This window comes from Marmota monax, unplaced genomic scaffold (genome assembly GCF_021218885.2).
Source record: "Marmota monax isolate L192 unplaced genomic scaffold, Marmota_monax_Labrador192_F-V1.1 WCK01_AAM20220418_F8-fsc00021, whole genome shotgun sequence".
In the NCBI taxonomy this organism is placed as follows: Eukaryota; Metazoa; Chordata; class Mammalia; order Rodentia; family Sciuridae; genus Marmota; species Marmota monax.
Genome location: NW_026695228.1, coordinates 14,348,714 through 14,367,685, shown reverse-complemented (window position 1 = coordinate 14,367,685; position 18,972 = coordinate 14,348,714). Strand labels below are relative to the sequence as shown.

Sequence of the window (18,972 nt, the reverse complement as noted above, 5' to 3'; positions counted from 1 at the left end):
TTTGTAAAGTGAATGTATATGTTCTTTTCCCATTTTTTTCCTTATAGAGTTGGTAATACATATTGTCTTCTATGTTATGCTTTTTCATATAATAATGTTGGATGTTATTTCTTATCAGTTCATATTTATCTTCCTCTTTATTAGAGCAGTATAGCACTCTAGTTAGTATTCATACCATAGGCTATTCAGCTAGTCTGTGTAGAACTTTAGGTGGTTTCTAGTATTTTGCAAATAAAAACAATAAATAACTTTGTTCATATGCAGTTTCCTATTGTTGGAGGTATATCTTGATGGTTAATTCCTTGAAAAAAATTTTGCATCCAATTAAAAAGGTAAATGCATATGTACTTTTGTTAGATACTGCCAGCATTCCTTACATTGTAGTCTACTGATTATACTTTCCCACCAGCAACACATGAGCGTGCCCTTTTTTTCATAGTCTTGCCAGTAATCACTTTTTTGAATTTTTGTTAACCTGATATGGTCTTGGGAATTCTTGCCATCTACTAGCTATTTAATATTATAAAGAAGATTGTTTAACCAATGTTTTGTCTGGCTTTCTTAGCTGCTTGAGATTGCTTTTCTGAGTGGCCTCTTCTAGAAGTAGAGGTAGATGTTAAGTCTGTGGTACCTCATCCTGTGTATCTGAGGCAGCCTCTGCTGAGAAGAGGCTGACAGTTGAGGTGGCTGTGTTAATGATGGTGCTATCAGGTATTTCAGGTTGATTAGGGTGTCCTAAAATGGAAACAGTGATGTCATTTTCAAATGTAGAATAAGAATTCAGTTGACTACTTAGAAAACTTTTCAAGCAATTTACTTTCATCAATAAAATCAACGTAAAATAAACTTGTTTATAAAATCAATTATGTAAAACATACTTTCATTGTAAATGATTACCTTTTAGAGGTACATTTTTCAGTAAGTTATGAGATTGTTGCGTTTTTCTTTAAAAGAAGGTAGCTTGAATAGGGTTGCATGGTTTTTTACAGCTTAAAGCTCTTTGACATTTCATGAAATGGAAAATGTTAAATTATAAACAAAGAATCATCTTGTGTATTAATAGCTTGTTGAAGAAAAAACGAGATTTAGTGCTATAAGTGTTTGCATAATCCAAGTTAGTTTGTTATTTTCTGGGTTTGTTCCAGAGCCATCTTTAGTGTCCCTAAATTGGACATTCATCTCATTTGGGACATGCCATTGAGGATCATTTTAACAATAACTATTTTGTGTGCACTTTCTCATTTAAATGAAGATTCTAGTTTTTGCGCAAAGAAATAAAAAATTTCCTAGTCTTCAGTAATTTCTATCTTTAAAAAGAATTCAGTAGTATTTTGTTTTTAGGACATGTCCTCAAATTAACTTTGACATTGTCGAATGTTTTTAAGAAATTGCTAACACTAACATTAAATATTAAAATTCCTTAGGTTACTCTTTATAAAAGAGTAAAATTAGTGACAATGGAATTTTGTTAGAAGTCATTGGTGCAGTGGATTCTAATTAGAATTTCAGTGGTTAATGGCATGTTTTTTTATGTATTCTGTGGAATAATTTGGAAGGGCAAAACATTGATGAAAAAAAATTTCTAACTCTGCCAAAGTGTGCTCAGTCTCTGCTTTTTGATAAGGAGACCTGTTACCAACAGGCAAAGCTATGCCAATTTGAAGGTCTAGGGCATGCTCTCTGCCATATCTTGTGTCAGATTTTTCATCATGGTTTCCTCACTGTCACTCACAAGTGACTTGGCAGAGAGTTTTTAGGGTTTCATCTTTTTTGTGTGTGTGAGGGAGGTTTTCCATTATTGTTATGCTGTATTGCATTTTTTAAATTAAAGAATACTATTTTAATGTAACTTTTTAAAATACTAGTTGAAGTCCACCATGAATCACTCATTATTATTATTATTATTTTAAAGAGAGAGAATTTTTAAATATTTATTTATTTATTTTTTAGTTTTCAGTGGACACAACATCTTTTATTTTTATGTGGTGTTCTGAGGATCAAACCGAGCCCCCCTCACATGCCAGGCGAGTGCTCTACCACTTGAGCCATATCCCCAGCCCTACTCATTATTTTTTAAAACAAAACACATCTTCAACATGATTAATCAGTAAGTGTAATATTCATTTATTGTGTTGATATGATATCAGACTTGAAATTTCCCAGAACCTAAGGGAACTTAGCCACAGTTTTAGATAAAAATCAGTGGATATTGAAGGAAGAAAATAAATACCTACTGTTTAAAAGTGTGTTTGGAAGAGAGTGACCCCCCTGGGAGAAGATGTCCACTTGGATCCTAGGGGGCCAACAGGTGCTCCTTCCCAGGACTATGGTCTGGTGGAAGGCAAAGAAGCTACTGTGAAACACCTGCCTGGCCTTTTTATAGCTATTAGGCCTAGATGTATCTGAACTGTGTTTCAGTTTCTTTTTTAGGTAGGATTAGGGAGTGCTTGAGAAGACAGGTATAAAGTACCTAAAATTTGTCTTGTTAGGAAATGAACAGCTATTCATTGGTGGGGGAAATAAAAGAGGACAGGAGGCAAGAACAAAGAGGGATCCTAGAAGCCAACAAGTCAGGCAGTGGGGCACAGACTCGGAGCTGGTAGAGAAAGGTTGGTGGAAAAGGTAAATTTTTTGCAGGTAATTCAAGATGATTAATAATAAGGATAGTTAATATTCAACTTTAAATTGCTGGTGTCGCTTTCATAATGTCTCCATCACTGCAAGCTCTCAGTAAATTCTAGTATACATAGCAAGACTTGTGAAATGTTTGCACTTAATCCTTAAAAAGAAACTGTTTTATGTCTACAGAGGTGGGTGGAATCCAATAAAGACCAGCCAAATGGAAACACTATTTATTTAGAGCTTGCTATAGCAAGGGAATCAGCCATCTTTTTGCACTCAAAGGAAGTAAAGAAGTGGGCGGGTTAAACAGTGAAAAAAGGGAATATTTCAGGTATGTCCTGACTGGGGGGCCATTGGCATGGAGAGTCTAGAGGTGGTCTAAGTAGACGTGGGCCATCTTATGCGATTGGTTAGGGCAGTGTATTGGCTTTCTCTGTTGTGTCCTAACTTGGAAGAAAAGTGGGCACAAAGCATAGTGAAGCAGACTAATGGCTGCAGAGCTTTGATTTGGCTTCCCTCTGGTTTCTCAGAGGATGGGGGATAGAGTTCTGTTGCTGTCCATGACAGTGGGTCATTGTAACTTTGTATATCCAGTCTCTCAGAAGGAAAGAGCAGGTTAAGGTGAAAAACAAATATAACAGTAAGTGAGGTAGAAACAGAGTTGGCAGTGAGCCATGGGAAAGTAAAATAAGCCTCTGCAAGTTCCCAGGAAAGTTGGGGAGGACATTAGATTGCTTACAGCATTAAGGGCTGAGAATTTTATTTAAACTGCAGAATTCAGTGTGACTTCAGCTGATAACTAGGACACAAAAGCAAATTGGCATCCTATAGAGCAGGCACTTTTATAGATTTCAATACTTTTTCTATTTTATTCATGCTGAAGGATAAATTTATATGAATAGAGTTACAGCAGTGGTCTAAAAAGTGGCCTCAAGAAAAAATTTTAAAGATTTGTTTTGCTTATATATTCATCATTTCTATTTTCTGTTAACACTGTAGCTATTAAATTTCAATAGTGGAGGTGATAGAATCCCCTTACCTCCATCCTATCTGCTCATCTGAATAAATCTCTGTGTTGTGTACATGCTTGCGCATGCGTGCACTCTGACTAATGTGACCCTACATAGAGTTCATATTGGCATAAATGTTAAGATATATTAGTTGCGCTAGTGTTTTGGCTCAGTGGTAAAGTGCTTGCCTAGCATGTGTGAGGCACTGGGTTCGATCCTCAGCATCACATAATAATAAATAAATGTATTGGATCCATCTGCCACTAAAAAATATAAAAGTTAGTTGTACATATTTCCCATCTATATTTTCTTGAGAGTTGAGAAAATAATATGGTCATATGTTGGTATATTTTCTTTTTTTTTAATTGGTTGTTCAAAACATTACAAAGCTCATGATATATCATCTTTCATACATTTGACTCAATTGGGTTATGAACTCCCATTTTTACCCCAAATACAAATTGCAGAATCACATTGGTTACACCCTCACATTTTTACATAATGGCATATTAGTGACTGTTGTATTCTGCTACCTTTCCTATCCCCTACTATCCCCCTTCCCCTCTCCTCCCATCTTTCCTCTCTACCTCATCTGCTGTTGTTCAATTCTCTCCCTTGTTCCCCCCCCTTTCCCCTCACAACCTCTTATATGTAATTTTGTGTAACATTGGGGGTCTCCTACATTTCCATATGCTTTCCCTTCTCTCTCCCTTTCTCTCCCCCCACTCATCTTTAATGTTAATCTTTTCCTCATGCTCTTCCTCCCTGTTCTGTTCTTAGTTGCTCTCTTTATATCAAAGAAGACGTTTGGTATTTGTTTTTTAAGGATTGGCTAGCTTCGCTTAGCATAATCTGCTCTAATGCCATCCATTTCCCTGCAAATTCTATGATTTTGTCATTTTTTAGTGCTGCATAATACTCCATTGTGTATAGATGCCACATTTTTTTTATCCATTCATCTATTGAAGGGCATCTAGGTTGGTTCCACAGTCTAGCTATTGTGAATTGTGCCGCTATTATCATTGATGTGGCAGTATCCCTATAGTACGCTCTTTTAAGATCCTCAGGGAATAGTCCGAGAAGGGCGATAGCTGGGTCAAATGGTGGATCCATTCCCAGCTTTCCCAGGAATCTCCATACTGCTTTCCAAATTGGCCTCACCAAATTGCAGTCCCACCAGCAATGTACAAGTGTACCCTTTTCCCCACATCCTCGCCAACACTTGTTGTTGTTTGACTTCATAATGGCTGCCAATCTTACTGGAGTGAGATGGTATCTTAGGGTGGTTTTGATTTGCATTTCTCTGACTGCTAGAGATGGTGAGCATTTTTTCATGTACTTGTTGATTGACTATATGTCCTCCTCTGTGAAGTGTCTGTTCAGGTCCTTGGCCCATTTGTTGATTGGGTTGTTATCCTATTGTTTAATTTTTTGAGTTCTTTGTATATTCTGGATATTAGGGCTCTATCTGAAGTGTGAGGGGTAAAAATCCCAGGATGTAGGCTCTCTATTTACCTCTCTTATTGTTTCTCTTGCTGAGAAAAAACTTTTTAGTTTAAGTAAGTCCCATTTGTTGATTCTTGTTATTAACTCTTGGGCTATGGGCGTCCTATTAAGGAATTTGGAGCCCGACCCCACAGTATGTAGATCGTAGCCAACTTTTTCTTCTATCAGACGCAGTGTCTCTGATTTGATATCTAGCCCTTGATCCATTTTGAGTTAACTTTTGTGCATGGCGAGAGAAAGGGATTCAGTTTCATTTTGTTGCATATGGATTTCCAGTTTTCCCAGCACCATTTGTTGAAGATGCTATCCTTCCTCCATTGCATGTTTTTAGCCCCTTTATCAAATATAAGAAAGTTGTAGTTTTGTGGATTGGTTTCTGTGTGCTCTATTCTGTACCATTGGTTTCGGGATCAGGGTGATGTTGGCCTCATAGAATGAATTTGGAAGAGCTCCTTCTTTTTCTATTTCTTGAAATAGCTTGAAAAGTATTGGTATTAATTCTTCTTTGAAGGTTTTGTAGAACTCTGCTGTATACCCATCCGGTCCAGGGCTTTTTTTGTTTGGTAGTCTTTTGATGGCTTCTTCTATTTCTTCCTTTGTTATTGGTCTGTTTAAATTGTGTGTGTCTTCCTGACTCAATCTGGGCAGATCGTATGACTTAAGAAATTTATCGATATCTTCACTATCTTCTATTTTATTGGAATATAGGGTTTCAAAATACTTTCTAATTATCTTCTGTATTTCTGTAGTGTCTGTTGTGATATGCCTTTTTCATCCTGTACGTTAGTAATTTGAGTTCTCTCTCTTCTTCTCTTCGTTAGCATGGCTAAGGGCCTGTCGATCTTATTTATTTTTTCAAAGAACCAACTTTTAGTTTTATCAATTTTTTCAATTTCATTGATTTCTGCTCTAATTTTAATTAATTCTTGTCTTCTACTACATTTGCTGTTTTGCTCTTCCTTTTCTAGGTTTTTGAGGTGTAGTGTGAGTTCATTTATTTGTTGGTTTTTTCTTTTTTTGAGGAAAGAACTCCAAGAAATGAATTTCCCTCTTAAAACTGCTTTCATTGTGTCCCATAGATTCCGGTATGTTGTGTCTGTATTGTCATTTGTCTCTAAGAATTTTTTTATCTCCTCCTTTATGTCTTCTGTAACCCATTGATCATTCAGTAACATATTGTTCATTTTCCATGTGATGTAGGATTTTTCTTTCCTTCTGTTATCATTGATTTCCAGTTTCATTCCATTATGATCAGATATGGTGCATGGTATTATCTCCACGCCTTTATATTTACTAAGAGTTGCCCTATGGCATAGTATATGGTCTATCTTTGAATAGGATCCATGTGCTGCTGAGACGAACGTGTATCCACTTGATGATGGTTGATATATTCTATATATGTCGGTTAAGTCTAGGTTATTGATTGTGCTGTTGAGTTCTATAGTTTCTTTATTCAGCTTTTGTCTAGAGGATCTGTCTAATGGCTAGAGCGGTGTGTTGAAGTCACCCATAATTATTGTGTTGTAGTCTATTTGGCTCTTGAATTTGAGGAGAGTTTGTTTTTTGAACATTGCAGCTCCATTGTTTGGTGCATACAAATTGATAATTGTTATGTCTTGTTGGTGGATGGTTCCTTTTAACAGTATATAGTGTCCTTCTTTATCCGTTTTGATTAACTTAGGTTTGAAGTTGATTTTATTCGATATGAGTATGGCCACTCCTGCTTGCTTCCGAGGGCCATGTGAGTGGTATGATTTTTCCCAACCTTTTACCTTCAGCCTGTGTATGTCTTTTCCTATCATATGAGTCTCCTGAAGGCAGCATAGTGTTGGATTTGTTTTTTTGATCCAGGTTACTAGCCTATGTCTCTTGATTGGTGAGTTTAATCCATTAACATTTAAGGTTACAATTGAAATATGATTTGTACTTCCAGTCATGTTTGTTTATTTATTTATTTTAGTTTGGCTAGTTTTTACTTTTTGGTTATTTTCCTCCCCCTTTACTGAGATACCTCCTGCTATTAGTTTTGGGCACTATTTTTCAATTCCTCTTCTTGTAGTATTTTGCTCAAAATGCTTTGCAGTGCTGGTTTTCTGGCTGCGAATTCTTTTAGCTTTTGTTTATCGTGAAAGACTTTAATTTCATTGTCAAATATGAAGCTTAATTTTGCTGGATACAGTATTCTTGGTTGGAATCGATTATTTTTCAGCGTTTGAAAGACATTGTTCCAGGATCTTCTCACTTTCAAAGTCTGTGATGAAAAATCAGTCGTTAACCTAATTGGTTTTCCCCTGAATGTAATCTGCCTCCTTTCTCTCGTAGCTTTTAATATTCTCTCCTTGTTCTGTATGTTGGCTGTCTTCATAATTATATGTCTTGGAGTTGGTCTATTATGGTTTTGAATGTTTGGGGTCCTGTAGGCTTCCAGAATTTGGCAATCCATTCCATCTTTCATCTCTGGGAAGTTTTCTAGAATTATTTCATTTAATATGTTGTCCATTCCTTTGGTTTGAATCTCTATGCCTTCTTCTATCCCGATGACTCTCAAATTTGGTTTTTTTATGACATCCCATATCTCTTGAACAGATTGCTCGTGGGATTTAAGCATCTTTTCTGTGTTGACTATATTATTTTCAAGTTGATAAACTTTGTCTTCATTATCTGACTTCTACTTGATCTAGTCTATTTGTAATATTCTCGTTTGAGTTTTTAATTTGTTTTATAGTTTCCTGCATTTCTAGGATTACTGTTTGATTTTTTTTTAAGATCTCTATCTCCTGGTAAAGCTCGTTCTTTGCCATCTGAATTTGTTTGTTTAATTCATTTTCAAAATATACTTTTATTGCTTGGACTTGCTGTCTCATGTCTTCTCTAATATTCCTTTCCATATGAGTTAGGTATGCCTTGAGTTCTTTCCCTATCCATGTTTCTGATGCTTCTAGGTCCTCCTGTAGGTTTAAGTTGTCCTGCATTGTTTGTAATCCTTTTTTCCTTTGTTTTTTCATGATGTTCACGTTACTTTCCAGCTCTATTTGATTGCTGTGTTTCTGTTCTCTTCTATAGATTTGTTTTGGTTTTGTATATCTCTGTTGTCTCTCCTTTGTGTTGGTAGACTATGCCTGCTAAAGTGGATTCCGCTGGGAAGGAATTCCGATGGCCGAGCTCCAGTGATGTCACCTCTCTGTTATGGTGGGTCCCAGGCTCCTTGCTGGGGTGTCCGAATGGGGGGGGTGGGACTGGACTGTCTCTGGTTGGTTTCAGCTCTCGGTTGCCGGCGGGCGGGCGGTCTCCAGCCGCCCAGTCGCGCAGGCAGCGGGCAGTTGATCGGTCGCCGGCGGGCGTGCGGTCTTTAGCCGGCTAGTAGCACGGGCAGCGGCAGGCGCGCGATCTCTAGCCACCCGGTCGCGCGGTCGGTCGCCGGCGGGTGGGCGGTCTTCAGCCGCCCAGTCGCGTGGGCAGCCGGTGGGCGAACGGTTGCCGGTGTGCGTGTGGTCTCCAGCCGCGCAGTCGCAGGGGCAACGGGCCGGCTGTCGCTGGTGGGCCGGCGGTCTCCAGCCGCCCAGTCACACGGGCAGCTGGCGGGCGATCGGTCGCCGGCGGGGGGGGGGGGGCTGACTCCAGACACCCAGTCGCGTGGGCAGCGGGTGGGCTGTCGCCGGCTGGCGGGCAATCTCTAGCCACCCAGTCTCGCGGTTGGTCGCCTGCGGGCGATCGGTTGCCGGTGGCGGGGCGGACTCCAGCCGCCCAGTTGCGCGGGCAGCCGGTGGTGATCGGTTGCCAGCAGGCTGGCGGTCTCCAGCCGCCCAGTCGCGCGGTAGGTCGCCGACGGGCGGGCGTTTTCCAGCCGTCCAGTCACGGGGTCAGCGGGAGGACTGTCGCTGGCGGGTGTTCGGTCTCCAGCCACCCAGTCGCGAGGGCCTCGCCTCTAGTCCCCTGGTTTCTCCTGCTAGTCCTGGTTTCTCCTGCTAGACCAGATTTCCCCTGAGTGATGCCTCTCGGCAGTTCAAACTGTACTCTGGGCCTGCCGTTTGTTGGGTGTGGAGGGTGGCTATTGGGATCCCCGGAACTCTATTGTTTTGATTTTTTCCGCTTGCCCCTCCCCCAGCCTGGCAAGACAGGTTTCGTTTTTGCCGCTGATGGGAGGAGGAGTTGAAGGTCAGGTGTCTCTAGTTTTCCCCGCGTCTTTATGCAGGCTCGCTCTGATAATCCCTCCCCCGGAAAGCCTAGGAGAGATTTTATGCAAATTCCCCGCTGTATGGGAGATGAGCAGAGTAATATACACCTGTTTTATTGTTGCAATCTGTTGGAGAGTGGCGGTGGTTACTTCAGCTCTCCAAGATGGTGGCCGCTGCTTTCCTTGGTGGAGTTTCCGTTGTGGGGGATAGAACTGTACCGCTTCCTTCCCCGTCTGAAATCCCGAACTCTGCCCGGGGTTCAGTGAGGGCTCAGCCGGCAGGATTCCACAGAATCCGTAGCAACGTTTCTCCCTGCTTGCTGGTCGCTTCTCGGTGGCGCCCTGCCGTCTGTAGCCGCGGGATGGGCCGCGCGGATCAGTCAGCCCGGATCTCTGGTCGCACAGTTGGCTCGTGTTTGAGACTCAGTTACTGGAGCTCGGTGCTGGAAATCCTTCCTCTAGGTTTCGGTGCACCCCCATTTTGCTGTAAGTTCCTAACAAGATAGTTTTTTGTCGTTCTAACTCGTTATTCACCTGCGCAGTGGCGCGGTATACGGGGTGTGATGCACTCTATTCGCGGCCATCTTGGAGTCCGGTATATTTTCTTATATTTATTGAATTTATTTATTTTGCTTGAAACTAGTCCAGGGACCAAATGTTTCTTTGTCTACATCCCAAATCCCTGAAGTAACTAACATTTAAATTTTTATGTTCATGGGTTTTTTTTTCCTAGAATCTTTTTAAGTGCACATTTTGCCAAAAAGACACATGATCTTCTTTTTCTTATTAGAGTCTTAAAAACCATAATCTTTTCTTGAAAACTATTTATTATTTTGATCTATGTAGTTATTGAATGGAATATGAAAAATATTGATTTGGTTTTTTTTAGTTTTTATGTTCTTTATCTAGCTCAGCTTGCCAAATATGCATTCTTATGTAATCTTACTTTTTCAATTTATTTCTTACTGGGTGGATAGCCTTCTTTTTATAAAGTAATTACTGTCATTAGCTGTCATTACTCAACAAATAGGAGCTAGTCAATCTTCTAAACTTTTTCTGTTCACTTATATATTGAAAACGCATTTAATTCCCACATTATCTTCTTCTATTTGTTATTCCTAAAGGATTATTCCCACTTGTAAGGATTAAATTTATATCACATGGGGTGGGTACCATTTTAATTGTCTTGAGTTATTCAAAGAAAAACTGTTAGTTGAAAAGTTAATTGATGCCGTAATTAGATTTCCTCTTTTAAAATGTGGAGAATGACACAGAAGTTTACATTTGGTTTGTATTCAAGGTTACATGTATTCAATCTTTAGATTTATTAGTACTGTTAGCCATTCATATCTGTAAATTCTGCATCTATGGATTCAACTAACCATGGATTGAAAATATTAGGGAAAAAGGGCATCTTTACTGAACATATGCAGACTTTATTCTTGTCATTATTCATTAAACAGTACAGTGTTAACAGGTTAGTTAGAATTTACATTGTATTAGTTACTATAAATCTAGAGATGATCAAAAAGTATATGGAAGGATGCACAGAGGTTTTATACACAAATACTATATCATTTTTATGTAAGGGACTTGAGCATCATTAGATTTGGGTATGTAAGGGTTCCTGGAACTAATCTACTTTGAATGCCGAGGGATGATAATACTGTGGTTTGGATGTGGTTTGAGTGTGAAACCAAAGATGAATGTGCTAGAAACTTGATTCTCAGAGTTTTCAGAGTAATGATGTTGAAAGGTGGGAACTAGTAGAATATGGTTAGGTCATTAGGGGTGGTGCCCTTGGAAGAGATTAATGTAGTTCTTTCAGGACCCCAATTAATTTCCAAGAGAGTGAGTTGTTATAAAAAGAGAAAGCCTAGTTCTTGAATCATTCCGACTTCTTGCTCCTATTTCTGCCATTATGATGCCATCTGCCATGAGGCACTCAACATAGACTGAGCTGATTGGGCCAAAACTGAGCTAAACAAACCTTTTGTCTTTTATAAATTACTCAACTTCAAGTATTTTGTTACAGAAACAAAAAACTAAGATAATATTCACCTTTTAGTTTGTCCTTTTTAGGTATCAATTAAAAAATCCCTTTCTTATTCTAATATCATAAATTTTATTCCATATTTTCCTATGAAAGTTTTTCTTTTTTGCCATTAGCTCTTTAAGCTCTCTGTAAATTTTTAAAAAAGTTCTCTGATTTTTAAAAAATAAAGTACATGGTTCATTGTACTTATGCTCTCAAGTAATACCCTGACCCCTGCTATTGGTAGTACTGTCTTAGCCACTTATAAATTGCTATGTGTTTTGATTTAGATGTGAGGTGTCCCCCAAAAGCTTATGTGTGAGACAATGCAAGAAGGTTTAGAGGTGAAATGACTGGGTTATGAGATTTTTAACCTCATCAGTGCTTAACTGAGTGGCAACTGTAGGCAGGTAGGGTGTGGCTGGTGGAGATGGGTCCTTGGGGATATGTCTTTGGGTGTTTATATGTCTTGGGGTGTTTATTTTTATCTGCTTCCTGATCATTATGTGTGAGCCTCTTTTCTTGCACCACGCACTTCTGCCATGATGTTCTGCCTCACCCAAGCCCAGAGGAGTGGAGCCAGCCTTCTGTGGACTGACAGCTTTGAAACCATAAGCTCCAAAGTAAACTTGTCCTCCACTAATTGTTCTTGTCTGGTTTTTAGGTTATGGCAGCAAAAATCGAAAACACCATGTGTGTCTGTTTCTAGACTTGCTTTTCTATTTCAGGGATCTCTTTGTCTAAACCTGTGCTTGTACCACTTTATTTCCATCATAATAAACTCAGAAATTTGATATGATCAACCATGCTTGCCCCATGCTTTTTGTTATTTTTGACTTTTCACTTTCCATATATATTATAGAATCAATATGAGGAGTTCTTAAAAAGCCTTGTTGGGATTTTGACTTTTGATGCATTGGAATTACAGAATAATTTGCAGGAAATCGACCTTCATTAATTTACTTATTTAATAGTCCTCTTTATGTAGATATAAGTTTCTGCCCTATTTCCCTTCTCTGTGAAGAACAACTTTGAACATTTTTTTTTTTATAAGGCAGCTCTACTTACAAAAACATTCTTCCCCTTTTGTTTGTATGATAATTACCCTTGGTATGAGATTCTAGGTTGGTTTTATTTTACTTTCAAAACTGAATATTTCATCCCAACATCAGGTGTTAGACAAAATGAACTGAGGAAAATGGGCCTTTTGTGTGCAATTTTATGGCTATCAAAGGCTGAGCTCGTCTGTGTTTATTGTCTGATAGCTGTAGGTTTCAGAGGCTAACATTTCCTGTAGTGTTCCTTGATTTTGTTTTCCTCTTGTCTTTGGGTTTTCCTAAGGAAGTCTTCTTTAAATGAAGTCTTTGTCTTGGAGCTTTTCTCAGTTGTAATGCTGTTTAATATAGGAGCCTGGTAAGATACTGGGTTAAGGGAAATGTTCTTTAATTGTTGGACTAGGTGTCACTCTTTTGGTGAGCATGTTCTTCTGGGTTTGGGCTTTCACAAGGATTTCTCTGCTTTTACTACCCTGTAGAAAAGGCAGAAAGGCCAGGTCAGTTAAGTTCTGTCAAAAACAGAAGGCTTGGCTCTGGTAAAAGAGGTCCCTTGAGTCTGGGTCTTTGTTAACGAGAAAAGAGTGCCCTGGGCACATTTCAGATTCCCCTGGCCCCTGCCAGTAGCTTCAGGAGATTCTTACCTGGTCTTTACCCTGACAATTTGGTGGAGCTTTAGAGGTCAGACTCCCCAGAGTGTGAGGGCTTCCCTAAAACTTTTTTTTTTTTTTCTCTGAAGTTGCCTTCCATTAATGCACAGTCCCCAACAATTAGTCAGTTGCCCTTTAATTTTCTGTTGTGGCTCCAGTGTGTTTTCTGCCCCTGAAAGCTTTGGTTTCCCTATTTGCCTGCCCCTCCAGGTTTAGGGATGATAGTTTGCCCCATGACTTTAGTCTCAGATGTATCTAAGACAAGTTGTTGATTTTCAGTTTGGTCACCTTCCCCATCCACTTCTTTCCTCATTGTAAGGATAGTCATGATGGTTTCCAAGCTCTTTACCTCAGACTGGAAGCCAGAAATCCATTAGTGTCTATATATAGTACCTGCCAATTTTAATTTTTTGTATGTGTTTGTGTCTTTCTATGAAGGCTATATCATAGGTACTGTTTTAGTCAGTTTTTTCATGGCTATGACCAATAAGTCCTGACAAGAATAATTTTGGAGGCTGAAATGTTTATTTGAGGGCTTATGGCTTCAGAGGTCTCAGTCCATAGATGGTCAGCTTCATAGATCTGGGTCCAAAATGAGGCAGAACATCATGGTAGAAAGGTATGGAAGAAGAAAGCAGTTCAGGACATGGCAAAAGGAAGCAGAGTTCTGATCTCCAGGAACAAAATATGTACCCCAAATGAATGCCCCCAGTGACCTACCTCTTCCAGCCAAAACCTGCCTGCCTATAGTTACCACCCAGTTAATACCCATCAGTAGGTTAATCCACTGATTAGGTTAAGGCTCTCATTACCCAATCATTTTACCTCTAGTACCATCTCACACATGAGCTTTTGGGGCACACCTCATATCTAAACTGAAACAGTACCTTAGAATTCTATTTTTATAAATGGTATATTTTTTCCAGTTATTTTGGTTGCTGTAGGTAAACAGGAAACTGTTACTTTTTATATATTCATTTTTTTTTTTGTCGATCATAATTGTTCTTCAAACCTTGAGATGGACACTTCTATCACTTACTTTAGTTCCACTCCTCTCTCAATATATACTCTTAAACCTTCAACATAGGTGTTGATCATTTTGATATATACCAATAATAGGATATATTTCTTTTGTTTGTAAGTTTCTGCTTTTTGAATTGGAAGTTTGGAGTTCCCCAAATACCTTAGGTGGAGCGTGACATCTGTGCTTTGAGTGATGTCCATTACTTAGTGGTAGAGGGTGAATAAAATATCCCTGGTTCTTAGGGTCCCTAAAAATATCCAGATACAATGTTACATGTAAACACAGGTGAAGTGGAGATAGAACAGGTTCATACTTATGGGCCACCTAGCGTGTGTGGAGAGTCATCACCTGTGCAGGGCATCAATACATTGGTTTAGACCAAGGTGTTGTGTGCCTGTGTATAGCATAGTTTCTCCTGCCTGCCAGTGTGGATAGGACAAGTGCACAGCAAAAGCAGTCCATCAAATGAGAAATTAGGTTTCAGGATTAGATTGCAGTAATGATTTGTCATTTCTTCATTGGTATTTTGGAGGAAAAAAATATTTTTAAGCTTTTGTGTTAAGTTTCAAACCATATTTGAGTGTCCTGTGTCTACTGTAAATGGGAATTCATAGGGTGCTTTATATAGCATATTTACATCTCTTGAGCCTATTTCCAAAAATAACCATAATAAACTTGTCATAGTCCTTTGATGTATTTGATAAGACATGAATTAGTATTTCTCTTTTTCACCAACATTTTGATCGTTGTTTAGCTTAAACTTAAGTAATGATCAACAGTTTATGCATGTAATTTGGTGGTTTAATACCAACCTTTGCCAGCCAGATTTTGCATTATATACTAAAAGTTCCTTTCATAAGTGCTGAAGGTTTTGAGAAATTACTGTTTTGATTTTCATAGTGTCATTTTGACCTGAGAACTTTTTCAAAGTTAAATGAGTTTGGTGGTTTATTAAATGTCATGAAGGGTTTTAAGTCTAGGATAAATTTAGCTGTTATTTTCCTCTCTCTTAGATAGTGCTTTAGATTGGTTTTGTGTTAATAGAAAGTTCTCAACCCAAGTCTTTCCCATCCTTTCTTTTAGGTTGTTGATTATATCCTGCCACCCTTGGTCTCCTTGGTTCAAAGTCAAAATGGTAAGTGAGACCACATTAGTAGAATCTTCTCAGTTGCATAATCTGTTTTAATTTTTTCTCAGTGTAGTCACATTCTTGACATTTTTCCCCTCTTCCAAGTGGAGTGGAGACTCTTCAGCTTGCGGTTGCTGTCAGAAACCACATCTCTACTTGTGAACCAGGAGAATGGGAATGGTGAGGAGGAAGTAAACATTGATTCTGAAGGCAATCTTCTGGCTCTTATGAGAGACGTCTTACTTCCCCAGTGAGTGTTTTGCTTCTGCACTCATGTAGAGAAGTGTAGGCCATCCTGGAAGCTTCTGTTAAACTAGGTCCAGTGATGGAGTTGGGGTTCTAAGTCCTTATATTTATGAACATATATTTGTATATTTAGTGTCAAAGAAGTCTAGAGACAGACGGTAACTGTTAAACTGTAGAGGACCCAGAACAACCTCAGTCCATCTCAAAAACATTCATTTAGAGTTTCCTATATTTTCTGCCAGACACACATGACTCTGAAGTTTTAGATTTCAAGGAGGTCCTGGCTTGGGGTGAGCTTTATGATTCAGGTCAGTGTTGTAAGACATTGAGACTTCTGGCTCTACTCAGAAACAATAGAGATGGAAGGAAGGCTACCCTTTGCCCAAACTCTTTAGTTACAAATAGGATGTTTTGGGGAGTGTTGAAAGAGTTGGTGGGACAGGTGATGAGTTAACAGAGACAGATTATTTTTTCCTTTTATTCTGTTGTTCCCATAACACAATAGGATGGGTTACTGAGAATTCCCATGACAAATGTGGAACACTACAATGATGTAGCTCAGGAAACAATGAATCTTATCAAATCATAATTTAAATACAAAAGTATGTCACATATCACTATTAAATGATTTTTTTGCAAAATTAGTATTTAATTTATGTATTAGTATTTAAAATTAAGTATTTTGTATTAGTATGAGTGCCTGTTCATGGTTTCTTTTAAGACCTAGGATGCAGTCTCAGTTTGACAAGTTTTCTAGACTAGCAGCCTTACCTGATGCTTTCCTCTTCTTGTTCTACTTCGCAAGATCTATTCTCATTTAAGAAAAATAATTATCACAATATAGATACCAGAGTACTTGCATTCTGATTTTGGTAATTGTTAAGAATTTCAACTATCTTTTATAAAATTAAGTCTATATTAGAGTTATTAACTCTAATTCAGTGCTTCTGTATTACTCATTTGAGCTGAAATATATAATGCATATTTCCTTTATTGTTTGTCTTTTTCAAAGATGAGGAATTAAAGAAGAAAATACAAATGTAAACCATATGGCAGTTCAAGGACGCAAATAATGTAGAGAAATTCAAGTTTTTATTAAACAACTTTAAATGCACTTCAAGTAGTAGTATGGAATTTACCAAGATGTGGTGTGGATGTCTTCAAACTTACAGACTGATTCTGATGTGGAGCACAGGTCTGGACTGTGCATTTCAGTCTCTAAGCCTTAGTTTTCTCATCTGCAGATAAAGCCAAAGATAGTACCTACCCCAAAAGATAATTGTGAAGATTAAATAGGATCCTTCTTGTACAGCAGTATGGTGTGTGGGCTGTAGTACACTCTTGACAAATGTTTAACACCACTACTGTTTTTATTAGGCTTATTATTTTAATCTCTCCTATTAATCTTTAAAATGAAGATTGTAATAGAAGAAGAGTACAAATAGTACATACTTTATAGACATGAAGTGATCATTAAAATAGATAATGCTTATTCTGCTTACTTGGCATATATAGTAAGGATTCAGTAATGTTTTGTAATTTTTTTCAATGAAATACAAGTAGCACATTAGTTTAGCTTTCTTGACTCTGGAAAACTAGAACCTTGGCAAAGAATTTGGTTTTTGAAGATGAAATTCTTGATAATTATGTTTAGAAATGTTAATACTGGAAAATTCATCTTCTCTACTAGGTATGCAAATATAATGGCTTAATTATGAAGTTTCCAGTATTCATAGGAGCTGATAGCATCTACTTGAATTTGGCAAGTAGAAATAGTGATGTTGATACTTTTAATGCTGTTAAAGTTTTAATCCTCCTTTGACCTTAAATAGTATTTTAGATAAAGCCAAAGTGATAGTCTTTTCATGCAGATTATTGTAAGCTCCTTAGTTATTACATGAAAGTATTGTGTTAGTCAAGATTATTTTATTTGAAAACAATAATATTCAGTTTAAATTAACTTAAAAAACTATTTGCTCACATAACTGAGAAATCAAAGGCTTGTGCTGGCACCAAATACAGCTGAATTCAGGGGTTTGATTTATGTCTACAATACTCCATGTAGGTATTTTTCTCCCCTTCTCTCTACTCTGCCAACACCTACATGACTTTGTTCTTAGATAGGCTTTGTGCTTTTGGGGGTTAAATGGCTCCTGTGATGTAGAGATACCTAGAGAAAGGTTGTTTCTTTTCTAGTAGCCCCTGACAAATTCTCAGGAAGGAAACTAATTTAACGTTGGTATGATGCCTGAAAGAACCATCAAGGCTTGCCATCAGAGAAAATGCCCATTTATTGAGGAACAGCTCTGCATATTTATAGAGCCAGGGGTGGTCTGACAGTTGGCAGGGGGTACTTTTTGATTGGTGTGTAAGGATCAGGTGAGCCAGCAGGGTTAGTCTGATTGGTGAGTAAGGATTATGTGAGCCAGCAGGGCTAGTCTGATTGGTGGGTAAGGATCATGTGAGCCAGCAGGGCTCATCATTGGACGGTGGGATCATGTGAGCCAGCAGGGCTCACCATTGGACGGCTCTTCTTGGGGGATTGGGAAGTTAGTCTTTGGAGCTGGGGTGACTCCCAACAATGCCTATGTTCTTATCAGGACTGCTGAGTAATATGAATGAAAGATCAATTGGAAGAATAAACATCATATTAGGATCCTCCTGAGAAACAGAACCATTAGGATATATGTATATGTACATATGTAATATAGACATGTATAAGATTTAGCTCACATGAGGATGCATGCTGAGAAGTCCCAAGATCTGTGTTCAGCAAGCTGGATACCCACGAGAGCCAATGGTGTGGCTTCTGTCCCCAAAACTGGTAGGCTTGACACTGGGGAAGAGATATTGTTTCAGGTCTAGTTGGAAAGGAGGGAATGACTTCTCTGTCCCAGCTCCAGGGAGCTCCCTCTTAGCCTTTGTGTCATATTTGGGTCTTCAGTTGATTAAGGCCCACCCACATTAGGGAGGACAGTCTGCTTTCCACAGTGTACTGATTCAGATGTTAAGCTCATCTCGAAGTCCCTTCACAGACACATGCATAGAGTAACATGTGACCATATGTCTGGGCACTTTGTGGCTCAGTGAAGTTAACATAAAATTAATGATCACAAAATTGTCATCAATACTGTGAACGAATTGCTTACTCTGTAAATTAATGAATCTGAAGGAACCATTACCTCTTCCCAGTGTATATTCTTTACTTTTTAAAGAAAGGAACTTTAGTTACTTCTTTAGTGCCTACTATATGCAGATTACAATATCATTTTTAGAGAGTAGTTCAGTCAGATTTTGAAACTTCAGTATGGATGAAAAGAGAGGGATGGGGCATTCCAGGCAAGAATGCAGTTTACAAAGGTATAGAAGAGGCAGAGTTCTGGGTAGTTTATAGAACTATGTGAAATAAGCTGTGGAGAAAATGTTTTCTCTCTCCATCAGCCCATTTGCTTATCCAAATACTATGAGCAACTGTGGCATGTAAATATTTCTAGTTGTGGGGATTATGAATAATTTACTCTTTG

The 18,972-nt window shown here is 38.5% G+C and overlaps 1 protein-coding gene across 5 annotated transcripts in view; it reads left to right on the top strand.

The window, feature by feature from the left end:
- Ulk4 (unc-51 like kinase 4) overlaps positions 1-18,972 on the top strand; it is a 536,812-nt gene that overhangs the window by 212,651 nt on the left and 305,189 nt on the right. For all 5 annotated transcript variants that reach the window (XM_046437488.2, XM_046437490.2, XM_046437489.2 and 2 more), the window contains 2 exons: positions 15,157-15,208; positions 15,308-15,452. In XM_046437488.2, coding sequence (XP_046293444.1) covers positions 15,157-15,208; positions 15,308-15,452 — 197 coding nt within the window. The remainder of the gene's footprint in view (positions 1-15,156; positions 15,209-15,307; positions 15,453-18,972) is intronic.